At 40.5% G+C, this 17,444-nt stretch overlaps 1 protein-coding gene across 2 annotated transcripts in view; it reads left to right on the forward strand.

The window, feature by feature from the left end:
• Window positions 1-7,224: 7,224 nt before the first annotated feature.
• The window catches only part of DYRK2 (dual specificity tyrosine phosphorylation regulated kinase 2), a 29,452-nt gene continuing 19,232 nt past the window's right edge, over window positions 7,225-17,444 (forward strand). The window contains exons 1-2 of one of the 2 annotated variants that reach the window (XM_081330386.1): window positions 7,225-7,803; window positions 8,604-8,751. In XM_081330386.1, the coding sequence (XP_081186512.1) occupies window positions 7,718-7,803; window positions 8,604-8,751 (234 nt within the window). In that variant the 5' untranslated portion in view covers window positions 7,225-7,717. Of the gene's footprint in view, window positions 7,804-8,596; window positions 8,752-17,444 lie in introns of both variants that reach the window. The other variant, XM_081330385.1, reaches the window with a different exon arrangement.

Raw genomic sequence — 17,444 nt, forward strand, 5'->3', positions numbered from 1 at the left:
AGTGATGCTGCAGTTCTTGCACATCTATCAAAGTTATTGCTATATGTTTCCTGGAATATCACAGGCTCTGTACTGCAAATGCCATGAAATGTCATTTGATAGATACTGCATGTGATATCCGCAATAAGCACACTTACAGTTCTAGCTATCCACTCTTTTTGTGACCATTTCTTTGCTTTTTAGGGGCTGCACATTCCACATATCAGCTTCACATAATCCTTTACAAAGGACACCTCTTGGGCAGCACCTAACAGATAGTGGGTGGGTGGATGGTTAATCAATATCATATGCACATGTGTCTCAGTATTTTTATCTTTCATTTCTTACTTTGCACAATGTCTGTGAATCTTTTTTTGAAATCTGTAAATAGGCAAAAGCTATGTAAGAAAGCCTCTCATTCACCCTCAAGCTTCTCATTCTCATTCTTCATGTGGATGTGATTTACACTATGATCAGTGTGTGAGATTTATATAAGATTTATAAGGAGAGCAAACAGCAAATGTAGGTTTTTTTAAAAGCATTTTCTCTCTGAGACAGTGTGGCTGATTTGAGGATCCCTGCTAGTCTATCATTAAAAGTGTTAGTCACTTGTGAATGTCTCCAAGGACTGCATATCTGGCACACTGAGAAGCATCTCAGCACAGCTGAGAAGTATTAAATAGGAATAGTTGAGACCTAGTAAAAGAGAGGGGCTGTTGGTTAGAAAAGGGGTTGCTAATAGAGCATCACAAAGGCAGTTGAAGATCACTGCTGGGGAAAAGGAAAAAGTGGTCAGAAGTCACAAAACCCATAGAAAGTAATCACTTCAAGATTCAGAAGACATTTCAGGTGAATGAACTGCTGAGCTGTAGGACAGTGCTATTGGAGGTGTGTGTATCTGTAGATGAGACAAGAGTAGAGAAGTTGTAATCAGCAACTTAATAGATCAAAAAGTATCAAGAGTTCCAGGCAAAAGATGACTTGAAGAATAGAGATTCTAAGGAGAGCTTGGTCATTCACAGTCCATCAAGGATGGTGACAATGGGCAAATAAAAAAAAGAAGCCATAAAACAGCTGAGCAAAATCCACAATGGGCTAGAATAGGGCTTTTCAACCAGTGGTATGGGTACCACCTGTGGTACATTGGCACCTGACAGGTGGTACGTGACCATCCTAGAAAAGTGGTAGCCGGGGAGGGGAATGAGCTGAACTGGTGGCAGCACTGCACAAGCCTGAGCGAGAGACAGCTGGAGCTGAAGGGCTTTCAGGGCTCAGCGGAAGCACCAGGATCAGTGCTTCTTCGGAGCTGTCAGGGCTCAACGGAAGCACCAGGATCAGCGCCAGGCTCCAGCTAGAGCTCGGCACTGATCACGGCACGTCTGCTGAGCCCAGAAGAAGTGCCGATCAGCTGGAATGTTGCAGCATCTCCAAGGTCTTGTGATTTACATTCAGATGCTTGGCAGCTGATTCATATTTATGACGGTCACAGTGTTCCAGGGTCATGTGAAGTGACCAAAACCTGCTGCAACCACCCAGCAGACGGAGGGAATAAAAACCAAACACCCCCCACCCCACCCCCACTGCCAATCCTCAACAGAAATGCTCACAACAATGAAAACCTCGGACAGGAGGAAGAGCGCCGTCGGGCAGGCAGGCAGGCAGGTGTCTTGCGGGGCACTTTTTTCAATGCCATTGTAACTTCGAACAGTCACTAAGTGAACTGTTGTAAGTCGAGGACTACCTGTACTTCATCACTTGTTTCCTTTTTTTTTTGGTCATCATGTTTTTGACACCTTGCTGGGCGATTGGTGGTACTCGGATGTTGCCATATCCTAAAAGTGGTACAATGGATGAAAATGTTGAAAAGCCCTGGGCTAGAACACGGGTGTCAAACGTGCCACGTCATGTATCACAACTTTTTTTGCATTGCCAGAGCTGGGGTGGGTGCGGCCTCCATATGATGCAACCAGCCTGTGGGCCGGCAGTTTGATACCCCTGGGCTAGAACTACAGCAAGGGTGAAGTTCCCACAGATGCCTTTAAGAGAATGATGAAAGCTGAGGAACAGGAGAAATGACTTCCCTATTCTACTGTAAAAACTAAACCCAAACCCAGAAGCTTGAAGGAAGAAGTAGAGCAAGTGACTTTGGGAGGAAAAAGAGATACAAGATATAATAAAAGAAATAAAAGTCCCAAGATATTTGTGAAAAGAGTTAAGAAAATGGTAATAGAGGTAAAAAACAATCAAAGAGTGAGGAACAAGAGGGATGAAGTGAAGAAATGTTCCAGCACGATAAACTTGTCCTGCAGAGAAAGTTTCAAGGTTAAAAACTAGCAGTAACTAAAAGGAATTGAGTTAAAATAAGATTGAAAAACAGAAACTCTTTAGAGATAAGGTTTTAAAGGTTGCACAAATTAGAAATCTCAGTATTTAACACTGGAGCATCTGAAGTATTTTGCATAAATTTGCACAATAAACTCTTTTTGTGGCCAATCCTAATGTCTGCTTGATTGCCATTATTCCTTATATATAAAAAATAATCTACAGCAGGTCTCCTCATGTCAAATTTTACACTACTCTAAAATTTAAACCAAGTGATGACAGCAGCATTATCAACTATTTATTTGTTGGTTTGTAAAATTGATTGGCCGCTCATCGTACCATGGGTTAACTCTGATACTATTTTTTAAAAAACAAGTTTTATTGATTTTTAATATTTACATGTACATGTATTTGTGAAACAATATGATGGTTGGGTAATTAAAATAAGAAATAGCCACTTGTAAATAGGTCAGGTTACATCAACAGAGATGCCCTCTCTAATTCCCTTAGTGATTACATAATCAAAATAAGCAAGTTAGTATATTTCTAGTTATAACCTAGTCAATCAACAAAATTCAAAATATATTTTCACTAATACATATCAATGTCCTGTTTTTAAATTTTATCTAATTACAATAGGATATTCTAGAATAGCCTATAGTATATAGAAAAAAGCTTAATTTTGGGGAACCCACAATTCCCTATTTCAGTAAAGAATAATTCTTTTGTCTACAAAACTTATATTGTTCATTACAAAATATTTTTATGTTTTACCATTAAAGTCTAATTTTCATCTTAGCAAATCACCAGTTATTAGAAATATATTTTTTGCCTTAGCCATTCAACAATTATTAAAATGCTATCTTTTATATATTAAATTCTAGATTCTATACTATAGTTCAAAAATAGCCACTGAATATTCTATAAGGGATCTTAACCGTACATCAATTATTAAAATACCATCTTTTGATATGTCATTCCAAATTCTATAATATAGTTCGGAGTTATATTTCCTTTACAAATCTAAAAGTTAAATGTAAAATCAGTGATATTTTTTTAGAGATTCCCCTTAATCCATAAAAAGATATTTTTATAGTTTGTCTTTAGGAATCCCAAAAAAGAAACAAGTTCAGTCTTTTAAATCTAACTCTTGCCTTCCTTTTGTGCCAATCATATTTCGCTCTTGGTATCTTTAAATTCTCAAATGTATCATCCTTTCTTCCTAGACCCCTTATTTGAATCCAGGGAGTGTATCCAAATGTCAATTTTGCAAGGAAAATGTCCCCTTTGTAACCATTGTATTTTTGCTTTGGTAGTTCGGTTTTTGGTAGTTGATATAATATAATTGTCATTAAATCAGTCAAATCTTTTTGTTCTTCCAATTCTGTCTGGGTTAGGTAGAAAGTAGTAGCTGGTATTATGTTTGACATTTGATTAATTGAATTCTCAATATAGTGCATTTGAAGGCCTTTAGTGTCTTCACTCTTGGTGTTGCTTTCTTCAGGTGCTGTTACTTTTTGGCTTGTAAGTTTTATAGTTGCTATTAAAATTTGGACTTTAAGGTTTTCTGTAGGTTGCTTTTGTTGTTCTTTGAAATCTCCTATTTTAGTGTTAGTTTCCACTTCTTCTATTTGCGTTTGGGTTATCTTTTCCTCATTTACAGTCAGAGTTTGATTTGGTGGCTTTAAATTGTCAGATTTTTCTTGCAGTTTGGCTTTAATTTGCTCTGTCATTGCCAAGATCGTATCCAGTATTAGTTTATAATCAAGTGGCGGGATGTATTCATCCATTTCATTGTTGTTTACAGTTAAATCTTCCATGGAGGCTGTTTTAATAATAGTCAGAGATTTTCCATCTCCTGAAGAGTTGTATTCGGTGCCAGGTGTTCCCACATTTATCTTCAAGAACAGCTCTATTATTCAGTCAGCTCTCACAACAGAAAAAGGAAATTTACTTGCTATACCAGGTTTTGCCACAAGATGTTATCAATAACATCTAGCATGCAATGTAAGAGGGATTTTTTTTCTTTTTTTTTCTTTTTCCAAATTAATATAGAACTTTTGTAGGATTAGTCCAAATTTTTTCTTTAATTCACAGTTTAAAGAGAGAATAGGATAGTGACTCCCCAGCAACAAATAGAAGCTTTTTAGTAAATACAGCTGAAATTGCTTAAATTCTTTGCTGCATTAATTGGATTTCTTTTGTGACTTTGAGGCTTTAAGATTTGTTCCCAAAGTAGATATTCGCCATTTTCTCAAAAAATGGGGAAGGAGATTTTCAGGAAAGTCCCATAGGAAGATGATTAAGGGAATAGGAAAGGTAAAAGCTCACCCAGGTCCTCCAGATTGCTTCTTAGTGCTAGGTAGTACTTTTGGCTTTCGGCAGGGAGCGGCTTATTGATCAGCCATCTTTATAGCCAGTCTCTTCTTTTTCAGGCCAAAGATGATCCTGGATTCCAGTGGAGGGCTGCCACCCTTCTGCGATCGCAGGGAAGTCCTCCTCTCAGTAATCGCCCCTCAATGGCGATTTTTGACCCTTTTCAGGGTCCCCCAAACAAGAAAGAAACGGACAGCAGGAGACAGACTGTCCCTGCACGTCTGGAAGCGCTGCGCGCATGAACTGGAAGCCAACTCTGATACTATTAATGAGTGTCCAATTATTATCAAACTTATATATTTAAGAAGACATTAAAAGTTTGAAATACCTTAGACTTTGAAATGTTTTGTTCCAGGTCTCTGGATTTTTTTTAACTAATAGCTGTATAAATTGAAAAAACCCCAACCCCTTAGAACAGCTTCAGTTAATGCTGTGCCAAAATTGAGCTCAAAATCTACTTTCATTTCCCATAAGTGTTCTTTTGCAAAGAGTTTTCTACTTCTTTTCTTTCAGCTTTGTCTTCATATTTTTAATCTGAGTCATTACTGAAAGCTCATGCTGTTATTTCCTATTATATATCTTAGATTTCTTAAAATAGAAATTTTAAATAAAAATAAAATCATACTGAAACCTCCCTGGCTGCCCCTATTTCTCAGGCTGAGAATGCCTAGATGGGAGACCTTTCCTCACAACGCTTTTCTCAGCCTGGGATTTAGCTGCACTGGGGGAAGCCAGGGAATCTGCAGGCCATTGTGCATTGTATAATTAAAATCAGAATATTTATGCACATTTTTTTGTCCAACTGAGTAAATGCAAGAACCACAAGACTATTTTTCCTTTTTAAAGAAATTCTGAAAGTATATTTTCTTTAAGTTCAGTGAGAACTGTTTTTATACATAGTAGGCCTTTTCTTACATATTTTGACAAATTATATAGTGATCAAACTTCATTAATGAAAAAATAAAACTGGAATTTCTGATTTCTTTGAGAATCCTGTTCATGTATTGGCCTCATACCTTACACTTCTGGATAGGACAGCTGTTTTTTCTCATCTGAGAAGTTACTTCAGCACACATTTGTTACTCACTGATACTGGAATCCTGGCCCTGCATTGACTACTCCTCCCACAGCCCCTTATCAGTTGGTTTAACACACACACACACACACACATTTCCTCCATGCTTGGTAGCATAAATGATCACTATCTGCACATTTATTTTTGAACTGGAGAAATTGGATTTTGCTATAGAAATAAAACGTATATGTCAACACTGTTGCTTTTTTCTTTAAAAGAGAAAAAAACCCTCTCATTAAAAACTGTAACTAAATTCTAAAGTTATCTTCCTTCCCCTGCCAGCGGTCTGATCTTTTTCTGCTCTGAACTCTGCTCTGCACTGAAAGTATTTCCGTGTACACAAATATCTGCAGTAAGCAAGTCAAAGCCACAAGTCAAAAGGAATATTTTCCTCCTTGCCTTCTAAGGAGGAGGAGCTTGTTTTAACCATAGAGATATAGTCCATCAGCAGCGGAAGACGTTTGTTTTCATCACCCTCGCAGCTGTTTTGTTTAAAAAAAGGAACATTAAGGACATACGGTAGTGATATTAGTGATTTTGGAGAAATACAATTCTTTCCTAAGATTTTTTTTTATCACTGAAAAACTGCAATACAAAGCACATTGTCTTTCAAATAATTCTCTTCTTGAGTGTTACTTAGCCTTCAGTTAAAGCAGTTTCAATTCTGTTTCTCCTTAAATGGGGATTGTTCGCTTAATGTTTTCCAGATGTCTTCAGCTATAACTCCCATGCTTCTTAAATACTATGTATGGCCCAATAGGGTTTATGGCAACCGTCGTCCATAGTCTGAGAGCATTCCATTTCTTTCTTCCTTTCCTCCCCTCATCTATATCATCTTTCATTGTTTTCTTATTCTCTTCTTTCCCTGGGTGTTCTCTCTAAAAAAAGGGAAGCTTACACGTGCAAGAATGCCAGGTCGGATGAAAATTCTGAGAGAAGCTAGTTGGGGTGGAAATTGTTATGTCCCACCAATAGAGTACATGGCAGGTGACAAGGATCTATTTGCACTTAAGCCCATAAAACAAGACTAGAGACAGAAAAGACTTGAGATTCCCGACATATTGGTTCTTAGGTGAGGATAGCCTCTGCTTGTGCATTAAACATGAGAAGGGATCTGGCCATCTGAACTCCTCCGTCCGGGAGGGCTGGTGATGGAAGGACCACCAAACGTCGCCGTTGCAGTGCTTAGGGCTCCTTCTCTCTTCCTTGCTCCCAACGGCTTTTCAGAGGTTGAGGAGGGGATGGTCACTTCTGCTCCTCATCCAGGCGGAGAGCAGCTGCAGTCCTCGGTGGGAGGGCCCAGACAGGCTGCCGGGCGACTGCGCTGTGGGGTGGAGACTGGCTTTGGCGGAGCCTCAAGCCCGTTTTTTTTGAAAGCGAAAGTGTCGTGGGCGCGCAGAGGCGTCTGAAAGGGGCTTGCGCGACTGCGTGGGAGGAGAGGGCAAAAGGAGAGCGTGGAGGGGGAGGGAGGAGGCCGACAGTCTCTGTATCCGTCTCTCCGAGGGGAGGGGAGGAAGAGGTATCGGGGTGTGTGTGTGCATGTGTGTGTGTGTGTGTTTGGGGGGGGTGTTTTCCTCCAGCACCGTTGTTTAATGTGAGCAACCGGGGATCCTGGAAACTGGCGAGGTGATGTGTTTCGGGCGGGGGGCGGCGGCGGCGCTGCTCCTGCTGCTCCCGCCGCCGCCGTCTTTGGAACCGCTGAAGAAGGAAGACGAGGAAGAGGCGGTGGCGGCGAGGGCTGGGATCGAGGAGAGCTGCTGCCCGGCGGGCCCGGGCTCGGCGGCGACGGATGCCGCGGAGGGACGTGCGGCTGCCCGGTGTAGCTGTTTTTTTCTGGACGACGGCTGCCTTCTGGAAGACGGTGGGGACCGCCGATCGCGGAGGCCGAATCACGGAGGCGGCCCCGATCCGGAGAAGTCACGGCAGCCTTGAAATGTATTCCCCTTTCCCTCCCCGTCAGCGGCCATGTTAACCACCAGGAAACCGTCTGCCACTGTCGCTGGTGCTAGTGCCGGTGGGGCCGCCTCGGCCGCTGCTTGCCCGGCCGGTAAGTAGGGAAAGAGCTAGCCGCAGCAGTCCTTGCCGCCTTTCTCCCCGGGATCCCCGGGTCCCCTCCTCCCATTCCCAAGGCCGGGAGCGGCAGAGTCCGAAGGGGCGCGCGCGCGCGCGAGAGAAAGCGCGTCTGGGTGAAAGATAAATCGCCCCCCCCCCGGCTGAAGCCCCTATTGCCAAAGAGTGCAGCCTCGAGCGGCCTCGCTTTTAAACCCCGTTTTAAATTCTCCCGGAGGGGCTCAGCTTCTAGTGAATGGCAAGATTTTCGGTGTGAGAACAGGCAAGTTTAAGTAAACGTGCCCGAGAGAAGCGCTTCTTGCACTGGTTTTGTTTTAGAATTGTTCTACCAGGAGGGGAGTCGTGGCTGGGGGAGCGGAGCCGAGTCCCTGCGCTCCTTCGCCAGAGGCAGCGGGCAGGCTAGATCCGATGAGGACTGCAAAAGCCAGACTGGATTCCCCTCCGGCTCCTAAATGCTGGGCGGGGGGGGGGGCGAGGGAGGTGTTAAGCAAGTATGGAAGGTTTAGCTGGGTTAATGAGCGACGTCTTCCGCCTTCGTCGACACACTTGATGACACCCCCCCCCCCGCCCCGCTCCGCTCCGATCCCTCGTTTGGGATCAACTCCCGCTGATCCCTCAGGCAATGTTGCGATGGCAGCCGGAGAAACAAGAGGGGCGCTGAGGAAGGGACACCTTCGGCGCCCCCTTTCCATTTCCTCTGCCCCTTGTCTTCGATTCGGACCCTGCTTGGTCTCCCGTTATTTTCAGCGGGTTTCTTTTTGCCTCCCTCCGCAGGGAGCAGGGGAGGAGGAGGAGGAGGAGAAAGTAGCCACCCGTTCCAGTCTTCCCCGGGGATCGGGGCTGGAGGGACTTCCCGGACGGGCGCTGGGACCGGACCGCCGTCCCCGATCGCTTTGCCGCCTCTGAAGCCCAGCAGCGCAGCCCACACGGTGAGACTGGATCAAGGGAGGGGGGGGGCTGGAGAAGCGTATGGCTTTGCAAGTGGATCGCCTCTTAACCCCCTCCATTTCTGCTGCTCCGCCCTCCTCGGCTCAAAATCCTGTGCCGGCCCCTTAAGCCCCCTTCCGTCCCCCTGCCTTTGCCACCCCACCCCAATTACTCCTCCTCTCCCAGGTATTAATATCAATAAATGTGCTTGGTACAGTCAGGCTGTCAGCCAGCCTGTCTGAGTAGGATCTGTGAATGAGTGAGCGAAGGCCAAACCGGCTGGCTATGGAGGAGCCCTCTTAATTATCCCTGGCATGTCTCAACAGGTCCTGGTCCTGTTCCCGGTCTGGTTTCAGCAGGTATTTGGGCTAAGGAGAAGGAAAGGAAACTTTTAGAGCCACTTAGGAATTTTCTCCCATGAAATTAATGTTCAAATTAGGTGAGGGAAGTGGATGCAATGCAATTATTGTAGTTCTCCTGTGTATTGTGTGAGGATGCAAATAAGGGATTCCCTGCCTTCCTCCCTGGGAAAAACAGGGAGGGTCATTTATAGGAACTGCTATTCATGCTTCTCAAATGAGAAATAAGTCTCTTGGTTTTATTGATATTGGAAGGCTAATGCAATTTGGGTTCTGTGGAAATGAAACAAAACAAAATGCTACCAGTACGCCTGGACAACAGGTCCTTGTAACTAACGAAAACCCTTAGTGTGTGTGTATATCATGGGTCCTCTGGCTATGTATGTATTATCCCACATATACATGCATAGCCAGAGGACCCAAGATTGATTTATTTTATTTTTATTTTATTTTTTATTTTAATTCCATTTATATCCCGCCCTTCTCCGAAGACTCAGGGCGGCTTAATAATAAGCTTCTTAGCATTTCTGTTCAGTCAGTTGTGTGATTAGTTCTTTCTTATTTTTTTAAAAAAATGACTTTAAAAAGCACTTCATTTTGTGATTAAGGGTGCTTTTTCCCCAAAGTGAAAAATTAAGTGTTCCCTTAATTATCAGAGTAACTCAGAAGAATGGCCTGTTTCCAGGGGTACAAGTGGAAAGGGCATTTAATGGGGAGCTGAGTGATCCTTACAATTTAACTAGATAGCAGATGTCTCTTGATGGTATCATTTAAAGGGCTGTGGTTTCTCATTTCCATTCATTGCCATTCTACTACTAGAGATTGAGCTACCCAGGCTTGATGTTCTATTTAGGGTACTGAAGAAAAATAGACTTGAATATATATAGCTAGCTTGGTGAACATTATTTAACATTAGCTTTGAACCTGAAAAAGAACATAATTTGCAGTTTATATGAAAGAATCCTATACATTTAATTCAAATAACATTTTCTTTTTGGGAATGCTTATAGATCCAGCTGGACCTTATAGATCTAACTGGACAGAATTGGAAGACAGTTACAAATGCTTAATTGCCACTAAAATCATTACTCCTAAAGTACCATAAAATTTTAGGAATCACATTTATTTACAAATGGCATTTCCCTTTACCTGAAAGGCTCCTTTTCCCCAATATGCATGGAAAACTGGTTGTTGCTGTGGGAAGAGGGCAGACAATCTGCCTCGTCAGGGACTCTCTTTTTATTAGCTTATATGCTTTGTATTGAACACTTATCTAGTAAAACTTTCCTGTATTAAGAGGTGGTTACAACAAAAGAGAAAAGCAGTATAGATTTCTATATTTTATCACTGCACTGATTTCATATACTCCTGTGGTATTCGTTATCAGCTTTGGAATCTAATAATGTTACTATGGACATATTCAACAGGAGTTGTACTTATGTCATGAGGTAGCTAGAGATAATTAAGAAATGCTGTCTCATCAGATGTGCTACCATGTATGCATAAGCAGATGTAAATGTATAAGTGTATGACAAGCAATGTGCTGTTGGACTGGAAATGGGGGAGACTTTGTTCAAAACCATCCTCGATTGGTTTAAAACACACCCTATGTGGTTGCAGGGGGGGGGAAATAAGGCGGAAAACCTACATATACTACCATAAGTTCCTGAACAAAAAACAGGGTATCAGTCTAACAAAAATATTTTAGAATGTATGTGAACAAGTTATATATCTATTGCATAAATCCAGTGAAAAGCTCAAAACCAGTGCATAGCTAGTTATAAGCCAAATCAGCTAGATAGGATAATTTTAATTCAAAAAGAATAACATGTTAACGTGAACTTGCTCTTGATTTTCCCAAGTTTTCTTAATTGTCTCAGGATCCTATTATTATTGAAGTTTTCTATGAGAATCTTTCTGAGCTGTTCTTACCTCTTTTCAATATATCTAGCTCATTTTATGTAATAATCTGATCAAGTTGATATATAATGTTTGCCCTAGATATGCACATTTGGAAAGGCTGATATCACAAGGAAATATACTATGAAACACAGACTTCCCCTTATATAAAAGTAACTTAGCGAGTTTTGTCTCTTTAGTGGGATAAAGTGCTTCCTTGATTTGTTTCATAATATGAGACTCTGAGAGTTTGAAGACACAATGGAAAATTTCTCAGATGCTCAAGAGAGCGTGCGTGGAAGTGTATGTACCATATAATAAAGGCTGGATTGTGTTTTCTATTAATGGCAGTTTGTGCTACTAAGCAGATGTATTGATGGCAGTTACAAATGGAGTGAACTCTGGCTAAACAGCTTCTTTCCAGACCTTACCATCTCCATTACAACATAACTTCAACTTAACTTCACTGAGTAGCTCATCAAGTTTCAGACTCTTCTATTTCTTTGTTGCTATACTTCATGGCATTCACTTCTAATTCAGCTCTTCATCCAATGGGCAGAATCCTATGTTTGGGCTCTGATAGTTAGGGTTCAATTAAAATGATCATTAAAATTAAATCTTTATTAAGATCAAAACCAGTGGGGTGGATCATTATCTCTTCTCCACTGCTTTTGGTTCAATCACACAAAGACGACATTCTGCATCTATTTGTTTACATAGGTTGTTCTCTGAAACTGAGTCTGATCACTGATCCATCTAGCCTATAGACCTGTGGACATTGATTTGCTTCAGGATTTCAGTAGCTGCTCCAACACAAAATCCTTAGGTTCTCCTGCATTTGAAGTACTTGCTATACTCAAGTAATAATTTCCCCTACATTCTCTCTGCTACTTGTAAATACTACAGTACCTATTTTCCCTTTGGACAGTTTTATTGTTTTATGCTCCTTGTTCTCAGTGATGTTTATGAGAAAATTTATGTGAAGGCATTCTTTGTTGAATGCCTTCCCCTCAGTCCTGAGGAATTTTTTTCTTTTATCTCTTCATCAATATACTAAATTGAAAAACACTTGAGCCACTTCAGAAAACATTATACACATGGACTTACTTTAATATCACTCCATAAGGCCCAACGTTTTGAAAAAGACAGCTATGTGATGGTGATTAACATGGAATATCTGACCTATTGCTTTGTGCTACTGTCATCTGTTGAGGCAGATGTTCAAGTTGAAGGTGAGGCATGGAATAGAGATAAGCTGCCAAGTCCTTAATCAACAAACTCTACACAGCTCTCAGTAACAAAACTGCAACAGACCCAGATTATAAAGAAAATAATGTAGGCCTTATATAAGAAAACCTGTTTGGTATAAGGCATCAATCTAGAAACCAGGAGACTGTGAGTTCTAGTCCTGCTTTAGGCATGAAACCAGGTGGGTAACTTTGGGCCAGTCATTTTTTCTCAGCTGTAGGAAGAAGGAAGTCCAAGCAGTCACCAGGAATTAATACTGACTTGAAGACAAATACACATACACACAGAGACACAGAAAGAGAGAGAGACAGAGAGACACTGACTTTGTGTAAGCTAGAGTCCCAAGATTCAAGAAGTAAGTTATTAAAATAGCAGCAATAATAACATCCATAACTACCAGCACCTCTGATCATTATACTATATGGCTGATGGGAGTTTGGTACCCAAGACACAAATGAATTGTTTCGTAAGTCCCATATTAATGCTTGGTCACTTGTAGCTTTAAGTCATAGATTCCCTTGTTGCTATTTATTGTGACCTGAATGTTAAAAGAAAAACCTGTTTTACAAACTATAGAGAATGGATTTTTACATCAGCCCAAGCCAACACAATCATAGTAAGAGTTAACATTATTATGTCTAAGTACATAACAGTCTCCTCATCTTTAAATCATTTACAATATGCTTGTGCTGAATAAGAAGTTTCTGTTGTTGCCCGATCATGTTTTAGTTTTATTTAAAACATGATTCAAAACAACAAAGATTAATTTATTTTAAAATATATGCAGGTAACAACAGTTTTCCTATCAAGAAATATTTATGAAGTAGAATACATAAATTTCATGTTACTATAATAACATAAATACAACAGATTGCAATTAAATCACACTTTTGTATAACCTAAAACAATCTAAAACTTCTGGATTTAGATTATTTACATTTATTATAATATCCTTGAGGAGTTATGCCCTCTTGGAAACACAGAACAGATTTTAATCTTGGATAGCAGTTGTAGCAATCTTTCTTTTTCTATAAATGCAAGGATGTAAGCAGTACTGTTTAGGATTAAAGCTGCAATCCCATGTTCATTTATTCAGACTATCCATTGTTCAGTGTTGGATTTATTTCCAAGTGAATGTGCACATAATTAAGCTACAACAATTGCCTAGAAATTTTTAGAGGCAGAGTGTAGTGGAAATCAGCCACATAATATTTTTCCATGGAAAACAATGTGAATGTTTTTCATTTGACTAGCAGTTACATTCATAATCTGAGAATGGAATACTCTATGAAACTGGCAATTAGAAGGTATAAAGTGGAAGTACACAAGAATATCGAAGATAATAGATTATCCTAATATTATTGTCATTTGGTTGAATAGATTACAATCTATATACCAAATAGAATTTTGACACCATTTTATTCCTATTTAGTTTTCCCCTTTACATCGACAATGTTCTTTTCAGGGTTTCTCCATTCCTTTTCCCTCCCATTTTTTCCTACCCCATTCAATATTTTGTGACGCTGTTTCCAGTAGGCCTTAGTGGGTTGTGTCCAGTTACCCATCTCTGAAGGGAGAACAAGACATGATGATAAATCATTTATTTATTTATTGAAAATAATTTACTAACCTAACCTAATTTACTAGCCTAACCACGGAAGTTATTTTATTCCTCTCTGTCCCAGAGGGGTTTTTTCCCCCTGTTGCATAAACAAGTTAACTTGACTACCTACTCCTCATTTTTTAGTCTGTAGAGACTGAACTTGAATAAATACTTGGGACTTGAGCTGGAACAAACTAGTGGATTCCAGGGGTTCTGGCAAATTGTTTGACAGGCCGCCCTGGTTCCCCAAGTGCTGAAAGCTTTGGTTGTTCCGAGTTAGGCAGGCAAATAGGGCAAGGCTGGTAAATGTCTCCCCTTCTCCTCAGCGCTCCCAGGATGGTATAGCCTATTATGGTATCTTTCCATTGTCTTCTTTCCCTTCCTCCCCCTCCTTCACTACTCTTATCTAAGGGAACACCTGCTGCCGGCATCAACTTCCCATCGTCCTGTGCGCTCCCACAGGGAGGGCCTTCTCAGGGTACCGCCGGTTAAGGAATGCCAGCGGGTTATTCCCAGGGTAAGGGCGTTCTCTGGGCGCGCCGGCCCTATGGAACCAACTTCCCACGGAACTCAGGACTGCCCCCGACCTTCGCTCATTTCGCCGGGACTTGAAAACCTGGTTCTTCAAGCTGTTTGGCCTAGACTGAGGGGTTTTAACTAATTTAATTTAATTGGGTTTTAGTTTAACTTCAGGGACTGTAATTTAATCATAGTTTTAATTGATTTTAATTTGTATGTTATGTATTTTAATTTTCCCTGTAAACCGCCCTGAGTCCTACGGGAATAGGGCGGTATGTAAATTTAAATAATAAATAAATAATAAATTGCTTTCCCTGGACTGTTCTGCTGCCGTATCTGCCTCCAATCTTCCCAGCACCTTCTTTCCCTCAGTCACCTTTTCCCGATCTTCCCAGCATCTTTCTTTCTTTTGTCTCATTTCCCATCCCAGTCCGATACATCCCTCTGCCCGCAATCCCAGTCTTCCCAGGGCTGTTCCTTCCCTCATTTCTTCCTTCCAAAGCCACCCACGTCATGGGCATTTTCCTTGCTCCTCACGCAGTTCCAATATGGTCTGTGCATGGAAACGTGCACTTTCAATTCTTGATCAAACCACCCAAAAACAGCTGTTTCTGGCATGGACTCCTTCGTGCACAAAAAGTTTTGCTTACTCTGGTAGACAACAGAAATGTGTTTAGTATTTTTTCTTTGTATAATATAACATTCAATTATATTAATTTTGTTGCTCGTGTTACAGTTTATTGCCCTATTATAATAAATTCCATTTTTAATTTTATTTTGAAAGGAATGATTCATTTTTAAAATCCAATTATTACTGATTAGTCATTTTTTTTAAAAAACAACAACAAACTCCTTCATATATGGTAAAAAGTCCAACTAAGACTTAAGAAAACAAAAAGAACCTTGCATTGTTTAAATACAAGCACTACCTTCTACCATTGTTTCTTTTACCCTTGTTAACTGAATAAATCATAGCTTCCTGAGTTCACACAAATCACCGTATACAGGTAGTCTTTGACTTACCTCAGTTTGCTTAGTGACCGTTCGAAATCACAATGGCACTGAAAAAAGTGACTTATCACCAATTTTCACACTTACGAGTGTTGAGCATCCCCATGGTCATGTGATTTACGTTCGGATGCTTGACAACTGACTCACGTTGCAGTGTCCCGGGGTCATGTGATCAGCTTTTACAGCCTTCTGACAAGCAAAATCAGTGGGGAAACCAGATTCACTTAACATGTTACTAATTTAACAACTGCAGTGATTCACTTAACAAATGTGGCAAAAAAAGTCATAAAATGACTTAAAACTCACTTAGCAACTTAAATTTTAGCTCAGTGATGGTCGTAAGTTGAGAACTACCTGTACTATGCTTTACAATTCACACTGATTGGTTCGCTTATGCCAGGGGTTCCCAATCGGGGGTGCTTGCACCCTCGGGGGGTGCAAGAAAATATTCCAGGAGGTGCAAAAACTTGGGTTTTCGAAATTATAGTGTATATGCATAATTCGTTGCCATTATTTAAAACTTTTGTATGGGGTGCAAGAATATATCAGAAGCGTTCTAGGGGTGTGAGGTATAGAAAAGTTTGGGAACATGCTGGCTTATGCTAACCCACAGTAACTTGAAACTGTTACAAAGTATATCAAGTCACAGTCACTGAGTTTACATTTTATGCTAAGCCAAAAATTTGTTTCAATCTTAGCACATAATTCTGAGTGATAGCCCATGGTTTACTAAAATCAAGATAATAAGGCAAAAGGACACTAAATATGGGGTACACAATATGTGAATTAAGTTACTTAACATCACTTAGCGCACATTCATTTAAACCACTTACCGGTGGTGATAATTATTACCAAACTTAGATGTATGGCGAAAAGGCTGGTAGAAAGGACTTACTTGCCTTCTCCTTCCCATGCCCCCCCTTTCATCCCTGAAAATGGTACATAGGGTTTGGGGAACAGTGATGAATCAGGAAAGGAGTAGAGTGATGTATGAGATTCTCCAGAATTGACCCAAGCATAACTTTTGATGGTGCATCACACTGGACTGGCTATTGGAAGGGAAGGACAAGGAAGTTCACTTTCATTGCCTAGCTGCAACTGCCTAAATTTGCATCCAATCTGTAATTCATCATCATCATCATCATTTATATTGTGTGTTTCCTCCAAGGTTATCACAATAGCTCTATAAGGTTGGTTAGGATAAGAACTATTAACTGCCCCAAGACCACTTAATGAGCTTCATGGCTGAGTGGGAAGTTAAACCTGAATTTCTTTAGTCTTAATCTAACATGTTTATGTGATGTTATTCATTCTAGGAAGCAACATAATTTTAGTGTATTAATATTTTTCTGATAGATTTGTTCTTTGTGGCCCATTGTGCACATTCAAGAAAGGACATCATATTTGATCCAAGTCACAGTCATATTTTGGTCATTCTGAAATCAGTATGTTTGTCATTTCAGTGGGACGAACATGTGATATAGTCTAGAGATGAACCAGCATCTTTCAACATAAATACATTTGAAGAGAAAATTATTGCCTTTGCAAATCTAAAATTGGCAAAATGAACTTATTGGTTCCTCTATATAATTGGTTGTAATTTCTAGATCATTGTGTCATTTGGGTAGAGATGGGTGATTAGCATTTTTTGCATGTAACTGGCTAACAAATGGGTCTGTGCAATGCTTTCGAGTTGAACGGAAAAAGAAGCTTCCAAGTTGCACATGTAACTCAGTAAAGCAACTGGACTTTTCCCTGGGCTTTTGAGGCTACTCTTTGCAGCTACAATCAGATCCCAGGAAAAGACTGAGTTTTCCATAGGTGCTATGCAGACTCGGAACCATCTTTTCTCCTTCTAATGTAAAGCATTCATAGCCTAAGTAATAAAATATTTGTGATGAATAAGTCTGAATTGCACACATTTGTTTTAGTGTTATGTGGAAAGAGCATCAACAGCAAATTAGCAATACAAATGACAGGAGCCTGTGTACATTTTCCATGCTTTGCACTTAGATTGATCAGAAAATAGACTCTTCTGATCAGAGTACAACATAAA

This window comes from Vipera berus, assembly GCF_964194415.1.
Source record: "Vipera berus genome assembly, chromosome: 6".
Classification (NCBI taxonomy): domain Eukaryota; kingdom Metazoa; phylum Chordata; class Lepidosauria; order Squamata; family Viperidae; genus Vipera; species Vipera berus.